Source organism: Limulus polyphemus, unplaced genomic scaffold (assembly GCF_000517525.1).
Source record: "Limulus polyphemus unplaced genomic scaffold, Limulus_polyphemus-2.1.2 Scaffold3971, whole genome shotgun sequence".
NCBI lineage: Eukaryota > Metazoa > Arthropoda > Merostomata > Xiphosura > Limulidae > Limulus > Limulus polyphemus.
The window spans coordinates 22,038-36,918 of record NW_013669581.1 but is presented as its reverse complement, the minus strand read 5'-3'; the positions used below and the strand labels follow the sequence as shown (position 1 = coordinate 36,918).

General features: G+C 32.1%; 1 protein-coding gene across 1 annotated transcript in view; it reads left to right on the top strand.

Moving 5' to 3' along the window:
• Positions 1–14,881, top strand: part of LOC106470374 (CAP-Gly domain-containing linker protein 4-like) — a 70,627-nt gene that overhangs the window by 36,288 nt on the left and 19,458 nt on the right. Inside the window, exons 5-6 of the mRNA XM_013930922.2 lie at positions 10,940–11,148; positions 11,714–11,849. Coding sequence (XP_013786376.2) covers positions 10,940–11,148; positions 11,714–11,849 — 345 coding nt within the window. The remainder of the gene's footprint in view (positions 1–10,939; positions 11,149–11,713; positions 11,850–14,881) is intronic.

Below are 14,881 nucleotides of genomic sequence, written 5' to 3'. Positions count from 1 at the left end.
CCCAATGATCAGCCCATTCCACCATGGCTTATTACCATCCCATCTTGTGACCTTTCCTTGAGTCATCTAGGGAAGGCATATACTCCCAATTGGAAGTACCGTCTTCTTTTTGCTGAACATCTTTCGAGCCATTCTTCTCTTCCCATTTACACGGATGGTTCGAAATCGGGTGACTCTGTAGGTTCTGCCATGGTTTTGTGCCGTGGCTCGATAGTTGCTCGCAGGATCTTCTCTACAGTTTCTGTGTTCACTGCCGAGTTGTATGCTATTTCTCTTGCCCTGGATCATGTAAAAGTTATGCAGTACAGTAATTGTACTATTTACTCTGATTCTCTTAGCTCTCTACTGGCCCTGGACTGGAATTGCTTAACGTTAGTTCTCACCCTGTTCTCATTGATATTCAACACCAATTGGCCCACTTTTCTCTATCTTCTGTTTCCATCCAGTTTTTCTGGATACCTGGCCACGTCGGTATTCATGGGAACGAGCTCGCTGACACCACAGCTAAGTCCGTCTGCTCTGGTGCCATCACTGCCGTGCCTGTCCCATACATGGACTACGGTCCTGTCTTCAAGGCGCGGCTTCGTGCCATTTGGCAGTCAACTTTGGGTGAGCAACGTCATAACAAGCTTTTCCAGATCAAACCTTCTGTTGGTCTTTGGCCGTCTTGCTTCCGTAAGGATCAGAAGGAGGAAGTGGTCCTGGCAAGGCTACGCATTAGTCACAGTTTTTTAACCCATTATTTTCTTTTATCAGGTATTGACCCACTGATGTGTAGCCATTGTGACACTCAAGTCACAATAGCCCACAATTTACTGTTGTGCCATCATTACGACCGTGAGCGGTGGCACCATTTTAGACACATGTTTTCTAAGAGTTTACCCCTGACGTTGGACAGTGTCATTGGTAATGGTGACACTGTCCGATTAGATTGTATTTTCAATTTTTTACACACTATAGGTCTTTTTAATTATATATAAATCTTTTATCGACATATATCGGTTTTAACTTACTGTATTTTTACACCTTACTTTACTTTTACTGGTTTTACCGGTTGTTTGGTGCAGATAGCCTCGTTGCTTTGCGCCATAAAGCACCAAACAAACAACCTTTTTGTTTGCAGATGTTGCTATGATATTTTTTGCCAAAGATGTCTGTCACACACACTATCACAATGATAGGTTGATTTTATTCCCAGAGCACTCTTTTCTCCCTTCAATTTTTACTTGATACAATCATTACTGCCTTTGTTATCTTTTATATCTTTTTCAGGTAGTTTGATGTTATCTTGCTTCGTACTGTTCCTATACGTGGAGATCGGCATCATCTTTCCTGAACATGTGATCCCTTCTCTTTCTGAGACTTGTTACTTTCCATTTTGATTGAGTTCATCAACACATCTGATTTGTTTATTCTTCTATGGGAGAGGACACCTGTCAAATTTATCAGATAACTTCCTATTAAATTTGTTATCTCACAGCTTTTCTTTACTTCTCATTGTCAACATCCAGTGGATAAGATTTTACAGATAGGGATGTTGACAACCCATGACACATTTGTTTCATTACTTACATCACATGGTGGTTTTGTTTCTCTCCATACATTATTCTTCAGTCTTTCCAAAGACTAGTGAAGTGAGTATTCATTATTTTGTTATTCTCTGTTTACAGCTCCTTTGTTGTCATTATCATATATTAATACCAGAGATGATTAAACCCACCAAATGACCAGTGATTCCTCACAGAGATTTCTCCTCATTTCCAAAACTTGCATTGTGCAAAGGAGTATAGAAAGGTTAAGCCCTTCTACTCATGCTTTGTGAATGCTGTTGAGACAGAGTTTTCTGCAAGAGATCTTCAGCATCAAATATATATTTATTACCTTCCAAGCTGTACTTCAATAAGTCAAGAAAAAAAAAGGAGACAGCATCAAGTGTGAGCCTAGACTCACACTTGGCTACTGCCTGCTATCCCTATTTGCACTAACCCATTGCACAGTCTTATCAGTGTGGAAGGTTATGCAAATATCATGATTCCAGTTTGGTCCCATACATCTCACTGACATTCTCTCTCCATTCTTATTCCTCTTCCTGTTTTCTTCTAGTAAAGTAAAGGTAGAACCCCTACTACCACAGTCTTAAGCTTCTGGGTAGGTCAATATGAAGAATTTCCCTTTAGGTTGGCATAACTCCACTGATATGAAACTGAGTGGATGCATTCTTTCAATCAGAAGTAGGTCTGCAGTTTTACCTGTAAGTTTATTACAGGCCACCCTACTATGTTATTAACCAAGCCATAACTGATGGGTGTAGTGTTCTCTTTGGGATATTTTCTCCCTTTACCTGATTATTCTGGGAAGTAGTTCTTCAATATAGAATGGTCTGATATGTTACCATAGCCATTATACATATCCTTGCTCAGCCAACTGCCTGTGAAATAATGGCCAGTTGAGCAACCTTACATACCAGAAATCTTCACAGCAGTGGCAAGAGGTAATACAGGGTTTGCACAAGTCCTAGAAATCTTGGAAAGTGCTTGAATTTTAAAACAGTTTTTCCAGTCCTTGATTTCATAGAAAAACATTTGTTTGGTCTTTTTTTTTCATTTTAAGTGCTGGAAAAGCCCTGAAACTTTTTTAGGCTACTTGTGCTCAAGATCTAGGTCTATTTTTAGAATCAGATCACTTCAACAGTTAGGTCTTATCCCATTTACCCTTTGGCTGCCGGCCTCTAAATTTTTTTAGAAGGTAACATTGGTCTCATCATATTTTGTTCCAAAACTAAAAGTATTAGATGAAATTGTTTAAAATGTGACGAGAACATTCCTAAAAGTCTTTAGTTTCAGAAATATAAAACACATAAATTTGATTTTTTTTCTATTATTTATAATAAGAAATTTGTTATTCAATGTAGTTATTTCCACTTGCACTTTGAATAGTTCACCTGCAAGGTGATTTTTATATGAAGAATAAAAATATTATTTTTTATCTTAACGTTTTCACATTTAATTTGTATAATCCCTCGAATGTCATAAATAAATATCAAAATTTTTTAAAGGTAAATACGTATATTGTATTTTCTATTTTCTGTACTATATCGCTAACTGTATCTATTATCATATACTTACAGTGTAATGAAATGGTGTTTTTAAGTATTTTACACAAAAAAGAAACCTATCATTCTATAGGTATTTGAAGAACTTGTAGCATTCTGGCACAACTTAATTCTTCATATTTTGAGCCGACACTAGGCAGCTGATACAGAGTTGTTTAAACATTTGTTTAACAACAAGTAAAAGCTTGGAATGGTCTATTCTTTCATTGGGGGTGTGTCTGTGGGCCAGACTAGTTTCGGAGAATTTCAATCCTCATCAGTGACCCTGGACTCTCCTAATTTCTACTTTTGATTATTTTATTTTGTTTTTTGAATTTCTTCATTTGAGACTGGTGAACGGAGGCTAAGACTGATAAATGATGTATCCCCACCGCAGTGTGGGTCCCACTTCTGCAGTCACCTCCAAAACCCAGGCATATTTTATAACCTATATTATAGCCTGTGCCTTGGGGATCCTATAGATTTGTGCAGTGTCTTCATTTGGGCTTGTTTTTGTTCATTTTACTATATATATAATATGTAATGTATGGTAGCCAATATGTTACCGTATTTTACTAAGTAATAACTTGTGTTATTTTTCTACTTGTTTACATTGAGGTAGAGTATAAACAAATTATACAAAACTAAATACTTGGCAATTCAGGAAAAGTTTATGTAATTTGTTAAAGTCTAAGAAATAAATTTATCACTGATCAAAATATATGAAAAGGAACATCTTTATATAAAACATCCGGATGAACATGTAGTAAATAATTTGTTTCTGAAGTTACAATCAAGAAGGCTAAACCAAAACGAGCCGTATTTGTATATTACTGGAAACTACACATTTATTGATTACTACGTAAACATGGTAATATAGGAAACAGGATGTCTATAAGCATTTACATTTACACCTATACCTATGCTAAATCCTGACCACCAAGTAAGATAATTAGCAAGTTTATTGGATAGGATACAACTTTATACTTTGTACAGTGTCATATCATAAATATTTTCTCTCACTTTTATGTAGTACTTAGACAATTCTTGTTGCAACTGCTGTATTGTAAAGAAGTCGACAAATTCTATCCCACTGTGTTCTCAGAGCAGCGATCCGATTAGTTTCTGTAGGATACTTCTGCTTTTTGACTTATTGGATCAGCCCAGACATTCTACAAAGTCATAAATATTTTATAATACTTTAGAAAATTGTCGTTGTAACCATTATACTGTCAACAAGTTGATATATCCTACCTCACTGTGTTTTCAAAGGAGGGAAAATTCTGGGAATTTTGCTGCATGAACTTATTTCATATTGATGGTGTAAAAGTACGGTAACACCTAAACAGGAATGGTGATTCATTGCTTTATATTTGGCAGGTTTCTACTTCAGCCACTAACAGTAGAATAAACATAGGAAATAGGTGTAAAAAGATTAGAAGAAACTCTCAGGAGATTTACTTGGAACTTGTCCGTATTGAAAAGAACAAAGTACTATTCATTTTGTTTCTTCTAATTTCTAACTCATCTACTAGCAATAATATAACTACAGAAAATAAGTGTGAAAAGGTGAGTGTAAACTCTGATCATAAGTACTTTGAAATTTTGTAATTACTACTAACAATACAATACACTTTATTTTGCAACCTATATTTTCGTTATACTTTGATTACTTATCTACAACCTGGCGAAATAAGTATAATGTTACAGTACAAAAAATAACAAAATATAAAGCTTTACTAAAAATAAAATGTTTGATATTTAATTACAAGGTTTTTTATTTTTCGTGTTTTCACTGTTTATTATTATAAAAGTAACTATGATCATAAAAATAGAAAATTGTTCGGTAAGATAATGAAAGAAAAATAATAAAAACCTTCATGAGGTATACGTGCCAGAAGCTTCTGCATTACGCTATTTGATAGGGTCATGTCGATGCACGAGTGTCGTGTAATTTTCAACTTCTTTTGGGTATTTGTAGTCAAACATGGATCAAAGGTCAATAAAACAAAAATTAATAAATATAAATAGATGTATACTCTTAATAGATTTAAGTTATTTAGAATAAACATTTCTGGTTTCCTATCACAATTTGCAGTTATTCTAGAAAAAAAAGGTAATTTAGATTTATTTTCTAATTTTTATGATGGTTACGAGGTCAGTCAAATCGATCAACACCATATAGAGTTAATATTGATAAAATAACAGATTAAATATAAAGTTTTATTTTAAAAAACGTTTGATGATTATCTAGAAGGATATATAGATTATGCAAATGAAATTAGACAAATTTCAGATAAAGAAAACTATTTTTAATCTTAAAATCAAAATTCCTTTGTATATTGGATATTCAACATCTTTAAAGAAAAACTTCACAAGCAAATTCTTGATAAAAAAAAATCTTATAACATAATTCAAAAACCAGATATTTTGTGTATAAAATCCTTGTAATGTTTACTAATAATCTGCAAAATTTTGTAGACTTGCATACATTTTCAAAAAATATAGTACAATTACTCTCATAGATACTTTCCTGTTTACGAGCTGGGTGGATTTCACCTAGCCGGTAATAGAAGGGTTAACAGGTGTAACTTTAATAGAATGTTAATGTTACAAATTTACAACAGTATGATGGTTAATCAGCTTTTTTATGACAATGGAATGAAAAAAAAATGAGCAGCAGTAGCATAAATTGGCAATTTTGACCTTTTACATCAGCATGATTTTGACAGGCATAATTAACACTGCAAATTCATAGCTAGATATAGACCTATTCATAGTAGTCTTATTCCTTTGATATTTTTAGCTTTAATTAAATTAATAGAGGCATAGTTTTAGATGTTGTAGTTCACTAGATTAATTAAATACACTAAGCTACAGTTAAAGTATCATAGATTTAACTTTGAGTTTCAACCTTGAATTTAGATTTAAAGACCTCTGGTGGGACAGTGGTAAATTTATTGACTTACAACACTAAACTGTGGAGTTTGATTCCCAGTAGAAAATACAGCAGATAGCCCAATATGGATTTGTTCTAAACCAAACAATCATACGTAGATCTAAAAATCTTTATCAATACTCATAGTTTAATAAGTGATAGTTAGACTTGATCATTCATTCCAGTGTTTGCTTATCTCAACATTTATTCTATCAAGTAAAGTGGCAATTGAATCTTTTTTTTTTTTCAGGCTACTTTTCCAAGTATTGGAACAGCAAATACCAGTGTGTCCTTTTATGCTATCACAACCAATTCTGTGGTCTAGTCAGAGATACTTTGGATGTTGAAAATTGTATATTCTGATTTCTTGTATAATTCACGTGCTGGAATATCTGACATTTTTAAAGCTAAATTTAAGGACAGCCCATCTGCAAAGTTATTTGCATTATCTGAAAGAAATACTTCATATAAAGCACAGTATAGATTAGCACCATATTTTATTATGTGCCTAGTTGATCAACTGAGAAAGGTTGGAGAATATGTTTTGCTCTTTGATGAATCACTTTACAAAATAACTAAAAGCAAACAAATGAATATTCAGGTAAGGTATTGGATTTCTGAGAACAACCAATGTCAACAGCTGTCTTTGTGTCATGGTACAGGCTGAGAACATAGTAGAAAAATCTGAAGACATAGCTAATTTAAAAAGGATTTTGAATGATGTTTTGCAGTTATTAATAGATGGAACTAATGTAAATTGGAAATTCCAAGTGGAGAGAAAACTTACCTGTAGCTACAAGAGCACCTCAGATATCATAAAACGCTTTACTGAGAAAGAGGAAGAAAAGAAATTTCCCATCCAGGAAGTAAATGTTATTAAACTATTAAGGAAGTATCTAAGGATCTATTAAATGAAACAAAACTGACATTCTTTAACTGCATAGCCAAGTCAAACAACTCATCTCTCACAAAATATCAGTCTGATAAACCACTGATTACCTTTCTGTGTACTGAGATGACTGATATGTTGTTTGAAATTACAGAAATATTAACAAATCTGAGTTAGAAAAGGTAAAGAAATCAACAAAGAATGATTTCTATTGGCAGTCAAAAATGCTGAGTTTCATGTAAATTACATGCAAGTAGACACTTGGGCAGAGACTGAAATGCTTGTGAAAAGTTATGCAGGAAAAATTTCAAAATTTAAAATGTGTTGTAAGGAATTTGCCATGAAAGTTAAGAAATTGGAAGTCAAAGGACCTGTGAAATATTCACTTGTAAGACATTTGAATTATGTTGACCTCAATAGGATGCATATTGAAGCAAACACCTAATTTCCAAAAGAGAGATGTACTCAAAACTTTATGTGAGATCAAAAAGATCAAAGTTGAGGAATGTACTGAGATACTGGAACAACACAGAAGAATCCTTTGAAATTAGAGCTTTCAAGAGTTTGACTATGAGAAAGATAGATTAGACTTATTTCTAAGTGATCATATAGGTCATAAGAAGGAGTATAACATGTTGTTAGTTCTTTCCCATGGATGGGCATCAGTGGAGGGAAAGCCTACTTCCATATAGTTTTGTTATTCAACATATTGTAAAAGACAACATTGTTGTTGCTGAAGGAGTAATGAAGTTTTCTGTTACTTCTAAGATGCTTGTACCTGTTTATTCTGCAGGGTGGGACACTATTTCCAAAACTTGGAGTAAAAAAGAAAAGAAAAAGGAACTACAGAAAGAAGCATTAAAAGACAAATAATAGTTATTGACATTGAAGAGTTAAAAATGAAAAGGATGTAACTACAAAAAGATAAAGAACAGGCTGAAGCCAGTAGAAAGCTTACTCTTGTTGCTTAAGCAAACAGCTTATGAAGAACTGCTAAAGAAAAAGTCTCATGCTTTAGAAAAAAATGAACAAAGAACTGGATTTGAAATTTCAACTAAAAGGATACTGACATTGAAATATATTTCGATGGGGGAAGAAATAGAAATATGCAATATTTTATTAGATATAATTAATTTGAATGAAAAAAAAACTTTGATTGTAAAAAGGTTATAAAATTTTTTGTTTGTTTGTAAGAAATTTATGGATATATCTTTCAAACGAAACATTTTATAAAAACCATCATTGTTTGTGTTTATGACCCTGGAACACTAGAAAGGTCCTAATTCTGTCGATCTGAAGTTCTGGAAAAGTCCCAGAATTTTGCTTTGCTTTATGTGTATGAACCCTGTAATAGCTCTTTGTTGTGCAAAGAGATGAGCATCTATCTGAAATACATTTTCAGGTAAGAAAAATGTTAGCATAAAGTAAAGCATTCAGAATTGATCTATAAACTTCGCTTGGTAACCAGCAAGGTTATCATTTGTATTGGATCATATCCTAATATTTGAATATTATTCAAAATTTTATTTTATATTGTCTTTTTTCTCTGGCATGGTGTATTATAGATAGATTGATATTACCAAATCTGCAGTAGCCTATCATGCCAGAGAAGGAGACCATGCAATAAATAAGAATAATACCAAACTAAATGAGCAAGACTTCAGCCAAGTGGATAATTTACCAGAGTTCTATAAAACAAAAAAACCAGGATCAAACTCTACCCACTACCAACTCAGAATCCCCAAAAGTAGCTTAGCTAGTCTGGAGGCTTATAATGCTAAAAACAGGATTTTGATACCTGTGGTGGACACAACACAGATAGCCCATTGTGTAGCTTTGTGCTTAACAAAAAATACAAACCAACTTAGTTCTTCTTAGTACTTCCCTGATAATGTCAACAGATTAGCAGGTGAAATATAGGATAAAACCAGTTAGTAATTAGTCTAGTCATATAAAAAAATGTTAGTTTCTAGTTTATGGAAATATGATTGCAATCCAGAATTAATATTACATTAAATTTAGCTAATAGTAAGTTAATCATGCTCATATTAGCATAAAAGTTGATGAAATTATATGTTGTTATATTTTACAAATATCTTAGCAAATATCTTTTATGTTAGACATTTGAACTCAAATGACCATCTCAAGCTAATTTATGAGTATTAACTTTCTAACATGCACCACCTTACATGATCTAAAGAGAAAGAGACTAACACAAATTGATTTTTAAACTAGGTAAAAAAAAAAACTCTTGAAATGAACATAATATAAGTCTGAATGTACTAAGTGTATCTTCAGAACATTTGGCAAGATTTTAGTAAATATCACATCTGTTGTACAGAAAAACCTGGTTTTTGTAATAAAGTATTTATACTAAAGATTTGTCTGTCGATTTCCAAATCTTTTACTGAATCAGTATGAATGCAAAATAATTTTCATACTAAGAATAAAAATAAATTTTTTCATTTTGAAGTTTTCTTATTTTATTTGCATAGTTTGTAGATCTTCCTATATGAATGTCAAATTTTTTTCAGTAAGAATTTACTTTCTCTACGTTAACACTAGGTGTAGTGAAATCAGCAATGTAGGGTAAAATGAAAAGTTGAAAAATACAAAATAAGTCTAAAATAGCTTTTTTTTTTTCTAGGGTGAATGCATATTGTAACAGGCAGTTACACTTATATATTGTAACAGCATAAGTTATTAACCTTTCACAGCTACTTTTATTTAGTTTTATTTCTTTACAAATATACTTAGACCATCATAGAGTATGCAAAAATTAGTTATTAGGTTAGATAAGAAAATTTCAATGAAAAAAAATTTCTTGTAATACTTGATATCCTAACATGTACGTTGTGTGGCATGATTGTAACCCAACCTTTTTTAAAAATAAAACTGTAATGCTGGATAAATGGGAAATCAAGTATCACAAGAAATTTTTTCTTTTATTTAAGTTTTCATGTCTAACCTAATAACTCTAATTTGTACAGTTTAGTTAACTTTATGACAATAAATAAAAAAATATACTAAAAAACAGAAGAACTTTGCACTTGCACATAGATTCAGGATTTTTGCTGTTAAGTAAGTGAGGGACTCTAAACCTACTTTTTGTGATGATGTTGGTTGTCCTCAAAATTATTCATATGTATTTCAAATATGCATTCTAGAACACAAACAAATTATCATGCAGTAAAACAAATGTAATTTAACTGGCTTTCTAACTTAGCTATAAACAGGTTTTAAAAAATTTCACTATCTGTTTGAGCTGAACACCTCAGTTGCAAACAATGAAACTGAGGCTAAATAGCTAATTACAATTGCCAAAACAAAATACCCCATTTACGGAGGTCTACATCATGTAGTTTCACATTTTCCTTTATATCTTAGTAAAACAAGAAGTCTGAAGGTTTTAAATTTAAATCTTGACATGTCAGTATTTATGGTATGTGTTTATAATTGTAATTGAGAAAATCATATAAAGGTAGAAATAAAATGGGCAATTCAAAATGCAAGTGCATTACATGACAGACAAGATATGATTCAGAATTTTTCTAAATATTTCCTCTTGAAATTAAGAAATTAAAGTTTAGATAATACCAAAATTTGAATGGTAATTTATATTTTAATGTTAAGTTTATTAACATACCTTGATAGTAAAGTAGTTTAATTAAATTTTGAAGATAATTCCATAAAAAGGTTACAACGTGTACTTTCTCTCAACCATATTTCATTGTTTTACTTCATTATTTTTCCCCATTGTTAAGTACAAATTATTTGTCTGGAGTTGTATGTTCACATAAGCATGCAAGTTCATAACATTTAACTGTCATTAATTTCATTTTCTTATTAAGCCTGGAGAAGAGCAGTTTCTCAAAACATTGCTGTATAAAATAAATGTATTTTTATTTCAACATTGTGTATTTTACACTGATTTTATTTTATGCTTTTTTTTGCATGCTAAACATGCTTATACTAATTTGTTGAATAATTAATTAGAATACTGATGCTGCTTTTAAAACAGATTGTGTTCCTGATTTTCCAAATTGTGAACCAATGCCTGACCTCTGTGATGTTGTGAACTCTCTCAGGCAGCTGCTTCAAAAAGCTGTTTGTTTTTCCCAATCATCACCACCAGATATTACACCTGATTATAGCTGTGTGACTGGTAAAGCTGTATTACAGTCTGTTGGAGTGAAAATTGGAGAAAAAGTGGTGGTGGGTGGAGCTAAGGTTAGTTGATTCTTAAACGAATTTGAAGTTCTACAAGTAACTGATAGACATTATAACAATGTTAGAATATACATGAACCATACCCATGTAATAATCAAGATTTCTATTTCCTAATTGTGATATCTAATTCATTAAATTTTCTTTGAATATGAAATGTGCTATCTATTTATCAGTTGCTTAAAGTACTCTTGCAATTTTGAACTGTAATTTTTCATCTTTAGTGGAGTATTGAATACACATAATTAGAAATTTGAATATGTCTGTCATAAATTATATGAGTACCATTTTTCTTAAGTTAAGGAATTATTTGTACCTTTTTCTTAATTGAATGAATTTTCAGAGAACATTTGAGTTTCTTGCTGTGCTGATATAACAATAAGAGTGACCTATATTACAGGTAAATGTGTTTTTACATGTATTATTACTTACATTTTATTATTGTTTAAAGTTATAAATTGTAGATGCAGTTCAGCTTGTTTTGGTTATGGTAGTCAAAAGAATAAACTCCTACTTTTATGGTTTGTTTTTTGTTGTTCATAAATAATGTTTTGTGTATACATGCTAGGTTGGAATTCTGAGGTTTTGTGGAGCAACTCATTTTGCACCAGGAATATGGGTTGGAATAGAGCTAGATGAGCCATTAGGAAAAAATAATGGTACTGTGAAGGATGTTTCTTATTTTAGCTGCCCTGACAATCATGGTAAGTTTTAGATTAATATGCAGCAAATATTGAATGTGCAGCAGTCCTGTAATGTTATCATTAATTTATGCTTATACTTTGTGGTTTGTGTTTTAAAACAATAGGATTGTTTATTGGAGCTCACACAGCCAAAGCTGTTTATTCCACACAGAAAACATGAATGTCAAGAAATGCATCTGTGTATTTAGATGTAATAGTTGTGAAAATGTGATTTTTAAGTTCAGTTTTGTCTGCTTTGAATTAAAAGATTTTTCTGACAAACATATGATTATAATTACAAAAACATGTCATAACTAACTTTACTGCATTTCTTTTCAGACACATTTTCTTTTCTGCATGGACCATTATTACAATAAACATTAATATTTATCAAGTTGAAAATTACATACTGATTAACAGAGCATATTACATTTGGTATAAATTACCAAAAGACAAGTTATTACCAGTAGGCAAATGAGGAAATATTTGTTATAAATAAAATATTTCTTCCTTATCATCTGATGATAAGCATTTTTCTAAAAGTAATGGAATTTATTCTGTTCTTTGTGTGGTTGTTTTGTTGGGCTAGCTTTTGAGAAAATATACCCTTAGTCTTTAATCATGTCATACATTTAATTAATAACAAATTATCAAATTTCCTTTTTCAATAATTTTTATAAATCATTTTAATGTTTTATGTAAAATCTTTCTAATTATTGTTTTGAAATAGTCATAAGCCAGTAACCTAAGTCTACAGGAAATACATTTCTCAAAGGTCTTCCATTAAGAGTGATTTACTGTCGGAAATAATGTACTGTAAGTATATATTCTAGTTGTTACATATTACGATTTTCTTTTTTTTTGCATCATCATTATTGGTCAACAGGTTGAAACTTTGAAATGTTTGTGACTGCCCCATTAGTTACTTGAGAGTTTGTTTTTTAATATGTGCCCTAGAGAAGTATAATGTGAGGATTGTTATAAATCTAGTGTATGTAACTGAAATCATTACAAAATTAGAGATTTATAACTGTTCTGCTCTTCAGAAATGATTATTTTATCATACACAAAATGATCATTTGTTTTTAAAAAGATATGTCCAGGAAAGAAAAACTAATATTTTCTTTAACGAAGATGTTTCGAGTAATTGCTCTTCATCAGGTTTGATGTGGTTTCCACATGTTGCGGATTACTATTTTATTTTTAATAGAGGCCTGGCTTTAGAGAAATCTAATGTGAATGCTTCTACAATGTGCTTATAGGCCTGGTGTATGTAACTGAAATCAATACTAAAGCTGTAACAATTTATAATTATTGTGTTATTCAGAAATTTATAGATAATTTCTCATGGTTTTCACACATTTTATAAACTCCATACTTAAGAAAGTGAGTGTGCTAGCTGTGAATTGTGATTGGTTGCATGGAAAGATATGTTCAAGAAACATCTAGGAAATAGATCTTTCTATCCCCTTTATAAGGATTGATTAGAATAACCTTGAAAGAGAGTGTGTATATTTCTTTCTAAATAGAAATTCATGTTTAGTCTGGGAATTGTTCCAGTGTACATTTCTTTTTAGAACCCTAGGCTGTTATAATGTGTTCTACTAAGAATCTGGAAAACTAATAATGCCATAGTTATTGAGTGGGATCTGACATTAATTAATTCCAGAAGAAACATGTCAAAGTGAATGTCAAGTGCAAAGATGTGATTTGATAAGACTTAGAAAATACACAGACCAAACCTATAAGATCTATGTGAACATTCAAAGGATTAAGTCACCCTGACTAGAACCTTTGTTAACTACTGTGGTTGTTACCTTACCTCTGTGTTATATCATTAGTTAATTAGTTATAGGCTAAGTAAACATAAGGCCTAGTTTACTTATTATGATATTTAGGTAACCATATGGCCTAATTTTGCTTTAAAGAGTTTTCTGTGTAGATTCTCCTTGTAAGGAAAATGGTCCAATTCACAAAGCAACAGTGGAGAGTACTATCATAACATTGACTATTTGAAAAAGTTTTTGTCCTGCTGATATGTTAACAAAATTACAGGGACAAAAGTTAGTGAGTTTTAATGAAACTTTGAATACAGTATTTCTTTCTTCCTTTAAACAGTGTAAAAGTAAAATCTTGCGGTAGAACTTGTCTGTGACCTAATTTGGGATGAGTTTTTGCTCAGGGATTTAGAGTTGGCTTTTCATCATGAACCTGAATATACTGGGGAGATCTGATCCTTCTTTCACTAAAGCTGCTTCTACTGAGGGCTCATCTGATTGGCCACCTTCTGCCTTATTTTCTGCAGTTAGCTACGTGAGTTTATGAAGCTCTGGAGATTCACCCCCTTGCTTTAGAGTCTACCCTGCCTTGTTGTCAGATAGATCTTGGGGAAGATTACTTAGTTCTTCCTCCTTCCCCTGATATTGCCTTGTATGCTGGGATGCTTGCAATGCAATTACAAGAGAGTATTGCTATGCCTTGCTCCCCTCGTTTATCAGAACAACATGCCCTGGCTTATCATCATCTGGCTGTAGTATATTTGGACACTCAACACTTGGATTTGTTGTTGGATCTCTAGGGTTCCAGATTAGAACCTGTTATACCTCTTACCAGATCTCCATTTTTGCGAATTCATTTAACTCTTACAACTGTATTGTGTTACTCTTCTTCATGATTTCTGGGAGGGCACTCCTTTTTTGGCCTTACTTAGTTTGCTGGAGTCCCTGAAACTTTACAGAATCAGTTTTGTCTGTATTCTTGGGGATCTTGGAAGGTTGGGATGGTGCCAGTGACATTGGTGTCTACCCATTCAGAAGGTTTATCCCTTTAATTCAGGATTCTATTCTCATTTTTTTCTGGTGACTAAGAACACTAGAGATTGTTGTCTTATTATCAATCTGTCTTAACTCAATATCTTCTTACAACCTCCTTGTTTCACCATGGAATCTTTTCTTTATTTTCAGTGGCACTTCACACCAGATCTTTGGATGACCAAGTTGAATGTTACAAATGCTTACTTTCACATCCCCATAGCAGAGTCTTTTCATCAATTT